Genomic DNA, 15,228 nt, shown 5'->3' with positions numbered 1-15,228 from the left:
CCTGCTAGCCTGTTAGCTGTCTGTTAGCCACCTGCTAGCCTGTTAGCCACCTACCAGCAAAAACAACTTGTGTGGGCAAAAGTTACAAAACCACCACTGGATGGGAGGTTTATGGGTTAACTGAAAAACATTTGGACTTTTTTGTTACAGGGTGGAGAATACCTATGAAATTCATATATCAGAAGTGTGAGATGGACTAATATGTTCTGCTGATTGGAGAAGCTGCTTTCGTCTTCGGGTTGTGAATTGACCTTGTACAAGGTAACATTGTTGAAGTCCTTGGAGTAATTCTTCTAGAAAAACATCCAGCCCTATCCCTGGGTGTGAACACATCTGGCACATTTGACAGCCAATGGACAAAGTTACCCTGGATAAGAGCATGCTAAGAAAACAAGGAGAGTGAATGTGCAGGGGGTTAGATGTGAATATGCAGGGGGTTAGATCTGATTAGAAGTCCAACTTAACCTCTGGTTATAATTACATAGAGTTACCCAGACACATTTGTTATTTACGTTTCTTTACTTTTCTTGGAGGAAAGAAACGGCAGACTCCTTAAGTGGGATGTGATTTCTTCCCTCGGCGGGTGTGGCTGAATTATTGATGTGTGTGTGTGTGTGTGTGTGTGTGTATGACACAGCCTAACACACACTCCCCCGTGGATACACCTGATAAGTGCCTTAGATTAAAAATGGGTTGCCAGAATCAATAACCTAGTAATCCATCTTGGCTATTCATAAAAGTGCAATATCACAAAACAAAAACACAATTTGTCTGCACAGATGGACTGTTTGTTTTCTTCTAGTTCTATTTCCCTGACAGTTGTTCAGTTTATCAGGAGTAGACTTTCCAGCGCTAAGTAACCAATACTCTTTCATCTTAAAAGTGAGCCACTCTCTCAAGAGTCATCGTCAGAGGTCAGTGGAATGATAATTGTTTTAGGGGGAGTTAACCTTTCTGATCTCCCCATCCCGGATCCGGGATCGTGAATACAGACTCAATCTCATTACCATAACGCAACGTTAACTATTCATGAAAATCGCAAATGAAATGAAATAAATATGCTAGCTCTCAAGCTTAGCCTTTTGTTAACAACACTGTCATCTCAGATTTTCAAAATATGCTTCTCAACCATTGCAAAACAAGCATTTGTGTAACAGTATTGATGGCTAACGTAGCATTTAGCATTAGCATTCAGCTGGCAACATTTACACAAAAAAACAGAAAAGCATTCAAATAAAATCATTTACCTTTGAAGAACTTCAGATGTTTTCAATGAGGAGACTCTCAGATAGCAAATGTTCAGTTTTTCCTGAAAGATTATTTGTTTAGGACAAATCGCTCCGTTTTCTGCGTCACGTTTAGCTATGAAAAAACCCCTGTATCCAGGATTGTGTAAATCTATCAGCAAGCTCATTAGCATAACACAACATTAACTATTCATGAAAATCGCAAATGAAATGAAATAAATATGCCATCTCTCAAGCTTAGCCTTTTGTAAACAACACTGTCATCTCAGATTTTCAAAATATGCTTCTCAACCATAGGAAAACAATAATTTGTGTAAAAGTAGCTAGCTAGCGTTAGCATTTAGCGTTAGCATTTAGCGTTAGCATTTAGCGTTAGCATTTAGCGTTAGCATTTAGCGTTAGCATTTAGCGTTAGCATTTAGCGTTAGCATTAGCGTTAGCATCCAGCACGCAACATTTCAACAAAAACATAAAAGCCTTCAAATAAAATCATTTACCTTTTGAAGAACTTCTGATGTTTTCAATGAGGATACTCTCAGTTAGATAGCAGATGCTCAGTTTTTCCAAAAAGATTCTTTGTGTATTAGAAATAGCTCACATTTGGCTACCAAAAAAAATCCGAAAATTCAGTCCTCAAAACGCGAACTTTTTTCCAAATTAACTCCATAATATCGACTGAAAACATGGCAAACGTTGTTTAGAATCAATCATCAAGGTGTTTTTCACATATCTCTTCATTGATACATTGTTCTTGGACACATGGTTTCTCCCCTATATCAAATGGAAAAGTACGAGCAGCTGGCAATTGCGCACCGAATTCCACGCAGGACACCAGGCGGACACTTGGAAAATGTAGTCTCTTATGGTCAATCTTCCAATGATATGCCTACAAATACGTCACAATGCTGCTAAGACCTTGGGCGAACGACAGAAAGTGTAGGCTCATTCCTTGCGCAATCACAGCCATATAAGGAGACAATGGAAAACAGAGCTTCAGAAATTCTGCTAATTCCTGGTTGATGCATCATCTTGGTTTCGCCTGTAGACAAAATCTTTGCAGATTCTGAAACTTCAGAGTGTTTTCTTTCCAAAACTGTCAAGAATATGCATAGTCGAGCATCTTTTCGTGACAAAATATCGCGCTTAAAACGGGAACGTTTTTTATCCAAAAATGAAATAGCGCCCCTAGAGATCTAACAGGTTAAAGCTCCATTAATCAGAGGGGGATTAGGGGGAATACCTGGCAACCGTCCTCCCTCAGACAAAGTCCTCTCCATTCTATAGAGTCCTGATAGGCAACGGTTCCCAGGCTCCTGACCCTGAATAACAAAAAGGGCTTTGGGACACTTAGAGCTGGCTACCCTGCATTGTGATGATTGTGAGATAAAATACAGTGTTGGGTCTCCAGTTGGTCACAAAGTTATTCAATTGATCACACCAATCCTGTGTTTTACTAGTGGTTGGTTTCCATGCCTGCATATATTCAAGAATGTAAATGATAATTGAACAGAGTACCAGATTTCAGACTGTAGCTACCTTTTTAAGTAGTTAATGCACAGCTGTTTTAAACAACAGTTGTGTGGACTACCTTACATTTAAGGGTTCTAGAGCAAAGATTCAGTAATTAAAGTTAAATTTACTAAAGTGAAATATGTCAGCGTGTATAATGGCCTCTCTCTTCCCAGGAATAATTTAGTACGTGGCCTAAAGTGCTTCAGGAAAGCAGTTGAGCACCGTTCGTCTTAAAATTATCTAGCAATAATGTCGATAACTACACTCGGAAACGGAGCAAGCCAGATAATGATTATTAAATTATACAAATATGTTTTTTGTTCTTCTCTCTGGCTCGCTTGTGCCTAGCTTTCACTGTTCCCTCAACACAAGCTGCCTGGCACTCAGCAGATAGCTAACACTGTTCCCTCAGCGCGAGCTGCCTGGCACTCAGCAGATAGCTAACACTGTTCCCTCAGCGCGAGCTGCCTGGCACTCAGCAGATAGCTAACACTGTTCCCTCAGCGCGAGCTGCCTGGCGCTTAGCAGATAGCTAACACTGTTCCCTCAGCGCGAGCTGCCTGGTACTCAGCAGATAGCTAACACTGTTCCCTCAGCGTGAGCTGCCTGGCACTCAGCAGATAGCTAACACTGTTCCCTCGGCAGATAGCTAACACTGTTCCCTCGGCAGATAGCTAACACTGTTCCCTCGGCAGATAGCTAACACTGTTCCCTCGGCAGATAGCTAACACTGTTCCCTCGGCAGATAGCTAACACTGTTCCCTCGGCAGATAGCTAACACTGTTCCCTCGGCAGATAGCTAACACTGTTCCCTCGGCAGATAGCTAACACTGTTCCCTCGGCAGATAGCTAACACTGTTCCCTCGGCAGATAGCTAACACTGTTCCCTCGGCAGATAGCTAACACTGTTCCCTCGGCAGATAGCTAACACTGTTCCCTCTGCAGATAGCTAACACTGTTCCCTCGGCAGATAGCTAACACTGTTCCCTCGGCAGATAGCTAACACTGTTCCCTCGGAAGATAGCTAACACTGTTCCCTCGGCAGATAGCTAACACTGTTCCCTCAGCGCGCGCTACCTGGTACTTGGCAGATAGCTAACACTGTTCCCTCGGCAGATAGCTAACACTGTTCCCTCGGCAGATAGCTAACACTGTTCCCTCGGCAGATAGCTAACACTGTTCTCTCAGCGCAAGCTGCCTGGCACTCAGCTAACATTGTTCCCTCAGTGCGAGCTGCCTGGCACTCAGCAGAGCTTAACAAACGTATTGTCTTTTGTTTTCTTTCTTTCCACTCATTATGTAAATTTAAGCACTCTTCCAGTTCCCACCCTCCCTGTCCTCCTCCCATTCACCCATCCCCTCACCCGAGATTGAGTTATTACTTTAATTTGCCTGGCTCATGATATTTCCTCTCCTCCTCCTTTCTCCTCCCTCCTATTTCTGGAGACTGTTTTTGGCAGCCAGAGCAGCTGCTGTAGAAACTTCTGGTAGACTCTGTTAGGCTGACAGACCAAGACAGACCCCCTGTCTCAAGTTCACCTCAGACAGAAAATGACATGCACACATTAAATTATTACACTCTGGGTGGGGGGTGGTCATGGGGGGTTGCACTGTATGGGGGGATGCACTGTATGCTGTGATGCACTGTATGCTGTGATGCACTGTATGCTGTGATGCACTGTATAGTGTACTGTGTCCATGCACTTACCCAGAAGGTATTTTTTAATCAGTGATCTTGTATTGTCTTGTAGTATTCATTATGCATGACTAAACATAGGTGGATAAATGATTGATTTAAAGATTTCTTTAGTCAATCAATCATTTCCCATATTGTGGACATCAAGCATTTTTTACACCCAATTGCGCACAGACATTTTAAGTGGTACCTGCAATGAATCTGATTGGAGCAAGCAAGCTACCATGGCCTTGGTGTATTAGCTAGCCCTCGACAGGCCTAGTCCACTATAGATCCCTGTATTTTATAATAGACAGACCGTGTGAACACATGGCCTGGAGATGTATTGCTCTGTAATTTGAATCGACTGCATTCGGAGCCTGAGATTCATCACCGTGTCAGAGTCCCAAATCATATCCAGTTGCTCTGTTTTAGGCCCATAACCGTGAAACTGCAGTCTGTTGGACATTTCCCTCCACTCAGTCATGTTCTATTACTGCAGCAGTGTTAAACAGACTTTTATCAGGATGAGGGATTGGAAACAGTTTCTGTCTCCCTGTCCCCACACTGTAAAAAATATTAAAATCTAATGATTTGACATACAATTGTACAATTGTAAGGCAACCAGCTGCAAAACGATTAAGAGTTTTTTTTCTACAAAATTTTCCACACACAAAGTTTTTGTTGAGTTTGCTCAACAACATAATTTTTTTTAAACTCACAATCTTATTGCTGCTGGTTGCCAATTGTATGTCAAATCATTACATTTTTATATTTTTTACAGTGTGAATCAACATTATTTATTAAAAAAACTACAGTGCACATGATACATGTAAAACACTTGCAGAACCTTTAAGAAGTTAAAAGTTAACTTGTGAAATGAGGTAACAGTTTAGCTGAACAGCACTATACTGTAGTGTAAGAATCCACATCAGATGTTCATACCCATAGTGGTATGCAGGGATTTAAACACTGTCATGGAGCTCACGGTATCACTACTGAATGCTAATAGACTTAATGAATGAATTATGATGTGGTTCTAATCATAGCCGCGGGAAGTAGGGGTGCCGAGAGTGCCACAGCACCCCCTGAAAAATCACATTTATGAATTATTATTATATAACAAAAATCACAGAAGTAATGCACTGGGCCTTTAATAGTCCTGTATTAGCGGACCAATATAGCCATCTGCAACACGGGCAAACCAAATAAATCCCCCCCCATGGAAGAAGAAAATCTTCTAATGACTTATTGGTCACCCTAAGTTATTGAGGACATCTGAGATAATCTCAATGTATTACCATCTCATAATGATCCTGACTTCATCAGCCATCTAATAAGACACTTTAATGCCATAAAGACTTTACTTAGACTAGTGTACATTTTACAGCGTTGACCCTTAACCCAGGGTGTCCAGCTTCGGCCGAGGCCACATCTCGGGAAGCATCAGCATCCCCTACAGCACGGCGTTCTCTCCGGATGGGGAGCTGGTGCAGTGTCCCGCCACCGGCACCCTCCAGAGCTTCAGGGGACGTGTCATCGTGGTCATCAGCCACGCCATGAAGAGCGCCGCCATGGTGAGAGAAAACACACACGCGTTTAGGGATACACAGACATGCATGCATGAATGCAAATGCACACACATTGAACCTTTTATTCATGCCGGGAAGTCCCATTGAGACCAATTTCTCTTTTACAAGGGAGCCCTGATTCACAAGTGCATGCATCTGCACACACACATGTATACATGTGCACCCTACCCACACACATGCGTGCACACAACACACACACACTGTGTCTGCAGCTAGGACAGTTAACTTGCACAATGAGCAATTAAATGTATTCCACCTAAAAGTTCAACAAGCCAGACTGTTTTGTTTCAATTAGGCTCAGATTCCGTTCCTCCACAGACCTCCACTCTAAGTCATATGGAAGTCATGGATTGTTCAATCAGACAGTCCAGTTTGTGTTCTTCTCACTGAAATCAGTTCACCTCGTCTATGCTGCATTCAGCTGTTTCTGGGGCAAAGCTATTTGCTGTCTTATCAGCATATTTGTGAACTGTAATTGAAGTGAATCACCATTTTTCCAAATTAAGCATAAAAGCATGATTTGGTTCTGTTTTTCGCTGTATGGAATAATAAATGATAGTCACACTGCTATAAAAAAAGCATTCTTAGTTCAATTCCCCTGCGTATAATCCATATTTAGTTTAATTCACCTCGGTATAATCCATATTTAGTTTAATTCACCTCGGTATAATCCATATTTAGTTGAATTCCCCTCGGTATAATCCATATTTAGTTGAATTCACCTCGGTATAATCCATATTTAGTTTAATTCACCTCGGTATAATCCATATTTAGTTTAATTCACCTCGGTATAATCCATATTTAGTTTAATTCACCTCGGTATAATCCATATTTAGTTTAATTCACCTCGGTATAATCCATATTTAGTTGAATTCACCTCGGTATAATCCATATTTAGTTGAATTCCCCTCGGTATAATCCATATTTAGTTGAATTCCCCTCGGTATAATCCATATTTAGTTGAATTCACCTCGTTATAATCCATATTTAGTTTAATTCACCTCGGTATAATCCATATTTAGTTTAATTCACCTCGGTATAATCCATCAAATCAGAATAGTACACCTGAACACCTTACTATGAACAATCTATTAGGCTACATGTACTGCAGGTTTAGATATGATTAATGTGGCATTCTGTTGCATCACCTTGCATCTCTTCTTGGCATTTGGCCCCAAGATGACAGTTGGCCTCCTTCGAAGGTTGGCCTTCTTGCCTGGGAAGCCCCAGTTCAGGGGGTATAGTTCTGATCCTCTCAGACCCACACAGAGTGCTTTAAGAGGGGATATCTGGGATGTCATAACTCCTTAGGTCAGCGCACAGCGTCACATGAACCAGTATCTGTGCATTAGAGACCTCTCTTACGCCCAGGAAGCTCAGATTCAAACTCCCATTAACCAGCTCTGCAAGCGTTATGTCAAAATATGTTCGTTGATCACCAAATATGGAGTTTCTTCTTCATTTACTTCCGTTACGGCCGGTATGTACTTCCAAAAAGAGAGAATGAGTTAATTATTTGTGGGGTCTAGCATAGAGGTCGACCGATTTATGATTTTTCAACACCGATAACGATTATTGGAGGACCAAAAAAGCTGCTACTGCTTAATCGGCCGATTTTTTTATTTATATATATATTTGTAATAATGACAATTACAACAATACTGTATTAACAATAAACACTTTTATTTTAACTTAATGTAATACATCAATAAAATCAATTTAGTCACAAATAAATAATGAAACGTGTTCAATTTTGTTTAAATAATGCAAAAACAAAGTGTTGGAGAAGAAAGTAAAAGTGCAATATGTGCCATGTAAAAAAGCTAACGTTTAAGTTCCTTGCTCAGAACATGAGAACATGAACACTGTTTGAGGTTGTGGACAAGTGTCTTTTATACTGATAACAAGTTCAAACAGGTGCCAATAATACAGGTAACGAGTGGAGGACAGAGGAGCCTCTTAAAGAAGTTGTTACAGGTCTGTGAGAGCCAGAAATCTTGCTTGTTTGTAGGTGACCAAATATTTATTTTCCACCATAATTTGCAAATAAATTCATAAAAAATCCTACAATATGATTTTCTGGATTTTATTTTCTCATTTTGTCTGTCATAGTTGAAGTGTACCTATGATGAAAATTACAGGCCTCTCTCATCTTTAAGTGGGAGAACTTGCACAATTGGTGGCTGACTAAATACTTTTTTGCCCCACTGTATGAAAGCTGCTGGTTCCTTTTAACATGAGTCTTCAATATTCCCAGGTAAGAAGTTTTAGGTTGTAGTTATTATTGGACTATTTCTCTCTATACCATTTTGTATTTCATATACTTTTGACTATTGGTACTTTAGTATTGCCAGCCTAATCTCGGGAGTTGATAGGCTTGAAGTCATAAACAGCACAATGCTTGAAGCATTGCGAAGAGCTGCTGGCAAACGCAGTAAAGTGCTGTTTGAATGAATGCTTACGAGCCTGCTACTGCCTACCACCGCTCAGTCAGACTGCTCTATCAAATCATAGACTTAATTATGATATAATAACACACAGAAATATGAGCCTTAGCTCATTAATATGGTCAAATCCGGAAACTATCATTTCGAAAACAAAATGTTTATTCTTTCAGTGAAATATGGAACCGTTCTGTATTTTATCTAATGGGTGGCGTCCATAAGTCTAAATATTGCTGTTACATTGCATAACCTTCAATGTAATGTCATAATTGCGTAAAATTCTGGCAAATTAGTTTGCAACGAGCCAAGTGGCCAAAACTGTTGCATATAACCTGACTGCGTGCAATGAACGCAAGAGAAGTGACACAATTTCACTAGTTTAATATTGCCTGCTAACATGAATTTATTTTAAACTAAATATGCAGGTTTAAAAATATATACTTGTGTATTGATTTTAAGAAAGGCGTTGATGTTTATGATTAGGTACACATTGGTGCAACGACAGTGCTTTTTTTGCGAATGAGCTTGTTAAATTACCCGTTTGGCGAAGTAGGCTGTGATTCAATGATAAATGAATAGGCACCGCATCGATTATATGCAACACAGGACAAGCTAGATAAACTAGTATTATCATCAACCATGTGTAGTTAACTAGTGATTATGTTAAGATGGATTGTTTTTTATAAGATACGTTTAATGCTAGCTAGCACCTTACCTTGGCTCCTTGCTGCACTCGCATAACAGGTAGTCAGCCTGCCATGCAGTCTCCTCGTGGAGTGCAATGTAATCGGCCATGATCTGTGTCCAAAAATGCAGATTACCGATTGTTTTGAAATCTTGAAATCGGCCCTAATTAATCGGCCATTCCGATAAATCAGTCGACCTCTAGTCTAGCGGCCCTCATCCCCTTTTTGTAGCTGTTAATGACCAGTTTGAAAAGGTGAGAGACCATACTTACTCTGAAGTAAGGAAGACAAGTATTCATATTGAAATGAATGGGCAACCTGAATGAACTTAGCCTGTGAACCAGATACTTACCAAACCCTCTGTGTTGACTCTTAGGAAATTGCTGTGTATCTGACCTTCTGTATAAGAGAGACCAGACCAGTGAGACAGACTGACAGAGATAGTAACAAACAGAGATAGTGACTGACAGGGGGTAGAGTAATCCATTTAGAAGAAATACCACAGTCAGTCTGGGGTGTATGTGACGTGTGGCTCAAGGTCAGAGGTGAGACGAACTACCGTGATAAAGTCGACCTTCCCATCTACACTGGTGTTTCTGCAAAGACAGAGCCCAGTCTGCACAGGCATCTTCCAGCCTTTGCAGCCAATAGAAAAACAACCTGTCAATTTGCAGAGCAGGGAGGATAAAGCCCTGTGCTATAGATGGATACACAGGAATATGGCCTTGTTGCTCTAGATGAAGGCCCTACTGATTGGCCATGTCGCCCAGACACCACTTCCACTGCACTCCTACCTCCTTGCTCCATTTCCTGTCGTCTTATCTTCCCCCACCAGAGCCTACATCCACCTGGATCGCGTGAAAGGCAAACTCTCCTCCTACATAACATTCCCTTCCTCTTTGTATCTCTCTCTTTTTTTTTGTCCTTTGCCTCGGCGGTGTATTCATTTGGGATTTAACCATGCATGGATGTTGTGTGTGTGTCTTAGTCACAGACTTACCGTCGGCTTTGAGCAGAGTGATTACGGCACGGTTACTGGTTTCTCTGGCATCACGACAGGATGAAAGAGAGGGAGCTTTGGACTGTCCTTCTGTTTGGATCCTCGCTTAAACGCTTCCTTAGAATGTGTGTGCTGCTGCAGTCTCGTTGTTGTGAGTTTCCCTCCCTCTTGCTCTCTAATTCGAACTCTCTCGCTATCGTTCCCTCTTTCTCTCCCCCTCTCTCACTCCGTTTTCCTTTCCTTTTCCTTCATCAATCTCTTCTACTTACAGTGCCTTGCGAAAGTATTCGGCCCCCTTGAACTTTGCGACATTTTGCCACATTTCAGGCTTCAAACATAAAGATATAAAACTGTATTTTTTTGTGAAGAATCAACAACAAGTGGGACACAATCATGAAGTGGAATGACATTTATTGGATATTTCAAACTTTTTTAACAAATCAAAAACTGAAAAATTGGGCGTGCAAAATTATTTAGCCCCTTTAATTTCAGTGCAGCAAACTCTCTCCAGAAGTTCAGAAAGGATCTCTGAATGATCCAATGTTGACCTAAATGACTAATGATGATAAATACAATCCACCTGTGTGTAATCAAGTCTCCGTATAAATGCACCTGCACTGTGATAGTCTCAGAGGTCCGTCAAAAGCGCAGAGAGCATCATGAAGAACAAGGAACACACCAGGCAGGTCCGAGATACTGTTGTGAAGAAGTTTAAAGCCGGATTTGGATACAACAAGATTTCCCAAGCTTTAAACATCTCAAGGAGCACTGTGCAAGCGATAATATTGAAATGGAAGGAGTATCAGACCACTGCAAATCTACCAAGACCTGGCCGTCCCTCTAAACTTTCAGCTCATACAAGGAGAAGACTGATCAGAGATGCAGCCAAGAGGCCCATGATCACTCTGGATGAACTGCAGAGATCTACAGCTGAGGTGGGAGACTCTGTCCATAGGACAACAATCAGTCGTATATTGCACAAATCTGGCCTTTATGGAAGAGTGGCAAGAAGAAAGCCATTTCTTAAAGATATCCATAAAAAGTGTCGTTTAAAGTTTGCCACAAGCCACCTGGGAGACACACCAAACATGTGGAAGAAGGTGCTCTGGTCAGATGAAACCAAAATTGAACTTTTTGGCAACAATGCAAAACATTATGTTTGGCGTAAAAGCAACACAGCTCATCACCCTGAACACACCATACCCACTGTTAAACATGGTGGTGGCAGCATCATGGTTTGGGCCTGCTTTTCTTCAGCAGGGACAGGGAAGATGGTTAAAATTGATGGGAAGATGGATGGAGCCAAAAAACAGGACCATTCTGAAAGAAAACCTGTTGGAGTCTGCAAAAGACCTGAGACTGGGACGGAGATTTGTCTTCCAACAAGACAATGATCCAAAACATAAAGCAAAATCTACAATGGAATGGTTCAAAAATAAACATATCCAGGTGTTAGAATGGCCAAGTCAAAGTCCAGACCTGAATCCAATCGAGAATCTGTGGAAAGAACTGAAAACTGCTGTTCACAACTGCTCTCCATCCAACCTCACTGAGCTCGAGCTGTTTTGCAAGGAGGAATGGGAAAAAATGTCAGTCTCTCGATGTGCAAAACTGATAGAGACATACCCCAAGCGACCTACAGCTGTAATCGCAGCAAAAGGTGGCGCTACAAAGTATTAACTTAAGGGGGCTGAATAATTTTGCACGCCCAATTTTTCAGTTTTTAATTTGTTAAAGTTTGAAATATCCAATAAATGTCGTTCCACTTCATGATTGTGTCCCACTTGTTGTTGATTCTTCACAAAAAAATACAGTTTTATATCTTTATGTTTGAAGCCTGAAATGTGGCAAAAGGTCGCAAAGTTCAAGGGGGCCGAATACTTTCGCAAGGCACTGTATCCTCCCTCTACACATCTTTCGTTCTCTCTGTCTCTCTCTGTCTCTCAATTCAATTTGCTTCATTGGCATGACGTAACAGTGTACATATTGCCAAAGCTTATTTTGGAGTTTTACAATATTAACATAATAATAATCATCTATGTTGTTAACGGGACAACAGTAACAACAGAAATCATGGGTCAAAATAACCATATGTTGAACAATAACAATAAGCATACAGTAGTGGACATTTGCAGGTTGATTGGTCTGTCAGACACTGTCCCTCATCTTATGGCAGGCTGCAATGTAGTGTGCTGCCAACCCACTGCTCTCTGCGTCCTCCCCCAACAGGACGGGTAGCCTATTCTCATCAAAGAGATATTTTTAACCTCTCTCTAATTGTTTTATATTTTTTACATTTTGTCAGGAAGTGCAGCTCTCTCTCAGGTTCTGCAGTGGTTGCACAGCCTTTCCTCTGCAGGGAGCCAGGTTTTCCTGTGTCTACCCTTCTCAATAGCAAGGCTGTGCTCACTGAGCATGTACTTTGTCAAGGTTTTTCTAAGGTTTTGATCAGTAACCATGGTCAAGTAGTTAGCCACGGTGTACTGTCGATTTAGGGCCAGATAGCACTGAATTTTGCTTATTGTGTTTCCCAATAAGCAATGTAGTTTTGACTGTGTTGTACTTTGGTTTTATCTGATTGATTAATTGGATGTTCTGGTCCTGAGGCTTCAGTGTGTTAGTAGAACAGGTTAGTGAACTCAGCCGCAGGACCAGCTGGATGAGGGGAATATTTTCTTTGCTCAGCTCTTGGCATTGCAGGACTTAGTAATGATATGAGAGGGGTCACAATATTTTAGATGTTTCCAAAACTTAATTGCTCTTTTTTCTAAATGATTATTAGTGGAAATTGGCCTAATTCTCTCATCTCTTTCTCTCTGCCGACCATCTGTGTCTCTCTCACATTCACTTTTCCTCCTTCTCTCAATCTCTCTCTGGCTGCTGTAGTTTTTCTTAATGAATGGACTGTTTGCTTGTCCTTTCCATCCCCAATAATCTGCCCTGAGGCTGGATGGAAGATCTTTTCTCATTTGGAGATTTCAGCTGAAGTCTGCGACAGTCTAGTTTGAGGATATTTAAGAAATTCATTCAGTGTGTGCGTGCTTTTGTGGGTTCATACTGTGTGTGTGACGTCCTCACAAGAATAGTAAACAAACAAAAATGTTGACTAACTGGGGACATTTTGTTAGTTCCCATAACGTCAAATGCTATTTCTATGGGGTTTGGAGTTAAGGTTAGAATTAGTGTTAGGGTTAGAATTATGTTTAGGGTTAGTTTGAGGGTTAGGTTTTTGGGTTAGGGTAAGAGTTAGGGTTTATGGAAATAGGATTTTGAATGGGACTGAATGTTTTGTCTCCACAAGGTTTAGTGGTGAGGGAATTAAAGCACCTGCGATTCATTCTGGTCGAGAAGATAGAATATGTAGCTGTGAGAAATGTGTTTTGACCTGGCAGGCAAACGTGTGTGTGTGTGTGTGTGTGTGTGTGTGTGTGAAATGCTGTTTGTACTCTAATGCATTAGTGATGAATGTTTGTTTACTGCCTAGTGTGCTTTCTCTCCCAGTCTCTGGGTGAATTCAAAATGGCACCATATTCCCATAGGGCTCTGGTCAAAAGAAGTGTGCTGTGGTATGTAGGGAATGGGTTCCATTTGGGATGCATTCTATACATGGCTCAGTGAGACTGGAGATGTATGACACATAGCTAGGTCTTTAGTCGTCTACTATATCGTTTATGTCTGATAGAAATTTTTATTTATTTACCGTCTATTTACAATCGGAACATGCATGAAAACATGACTGTAAATATAACAGTTTATATATACAGAGACACAAGCCTGCATACATTGGCCTGACATTAATGTATCTTTCGTTATTTACCAAGCAGTGCACTTCCCTGAACCAATTCCAGTGTTTTGGCTGTAATGTTATACTCCAAGGCGTGATGTTTGGTTACTACTTCACCTTGCTTGTTAGTCTGAGCCGTGTTTGTTCTTCTCTCAGCCACTGATAAACGCTAGCAAACAAATTCAACTTGCTAATGCGAGCACCATAATAGAATCATCTGTGTTATTTGAAAGAATTGAGAGGTTGTCGTCGAGCTACACTAGATACTGTACCTACTGTAGCCAACTGGACGAGACTGGATGTGTTGCAGACCACCTAACCTACAGTAACCAGAGTCTGGGAACAACTTAATTCCCCAGATGTGATGCCATAGATGTGGTGAGCAACACCAGTTGCACCAGGCTCCAGTTCTGGGGAAGTCAGAATTACAAAAAGCGCTATTACAGCATATTTTCAACACAGTGTTGCTCTTTATTATGTTGAAGAAACACGTTTCTCCCTTACCTACATCAGGGCCTGTATCAGATGGTACCTAGATAAGAACCTGTATCAGATGATACCTAGATAAGAACCTGTATCAGATGATACCTAGATAAGAACCTGTATCAGACCTGTATCTGACCTGTATCTGATACCAGGGCCTGTATCAGATGAAAATTGCAGAAACTAGACAACTGCATGTTCTCTAAGTACGCAGAGACCTCCTTCGTCAGTAGGAGCAGTCTTCTTCCTGCACCTTCCTGCTACTTTGTCGAATGTTGTGGTAAATGTTCCATGTTGTTAGTGGTTTGCCTTGGTCTTGTTGACCCCCCCTCCCCTCCAGTTTGATAAATGTTCCATGTTGTTAGTTTTTTGCCTTGGTCTTGTTGACCCCCCCTCCCCTCCAGATTGGTAAATGTTCCTCCATGTTGTTAGTGGTTTGCCTTGGTCTTGTTGACCCCCCCCTCCCCTCCAGATTGGTAAATGTTCCTCCATGTTGTTAATGGTTTGCCTTGGTCTTGTTGTCCCCCCTCCAGATTGGTAAATGTTCCTCCATGTTGTTAATGGTTTGCCTTGGTCTTGTTGTCCCCCCTCCAGATTGGTAAATGTTCCTCCATGTTGTTAATGGTTTGCCTTGGTCTTGTTGTCCCCCCTCCAGATTGGTAAATGTTCCTCCATGTTGTTAATGGTTTGCCTTGGTCTTGTTGTCCCCCCTCCAGATTGGTAAATGTTCCTCCATGTTGTTAATGGTTTGCCTTGGTCTTGTTGTCCCCCCTCCAGATTGGTAAATGTTCCTCCGTGTTGTTAA

At 41.3% G+C, this 15,228-nt stretch overlaps 1 protein-coding gene across 1 annotated transcript in view; it reads left to right on the top strand.

The window, feature by feature from the left end:
* The window catches only part of LOC110514596 (TBC domain-containing protein kinase-like protein), a 61,159-nt gene that overhangs the window by 45,443 nt on the left and 488 nt on the right, over positions 1–15,228 (top strand). The window contains exon 25 of the mRNA XM_036954052.1: positions 5,852–6,011. Coding sequence (XP_036809947.1) covers positions 5,852–6,011 — 160 coding nt within the window. The remainder of the gene's footprint in view (positions 1–5,851; positions 6,012–15,228) is intronic.

This window comes from Oncorhynchus mykiss, chromosome 19, assembly GCF_013265735.2.
Source record: "Oncorhynchus mykiss isolate Arlee chromosome 19, USDA_OmykA_1.1, whole genome shotgun sequence".
Classification (NCBI taxonomy): Eukaryota; Metazoa; Chordata; class Actinopteri; order Salmoniformes; family Salmonidae; genus Oncorhynchus; species Oncorhynchus mykiss.
Note: the sequence above shows the minus strand (reverse complement) of the source record. Positions and strands in the feature narration are given on the sequence as shown.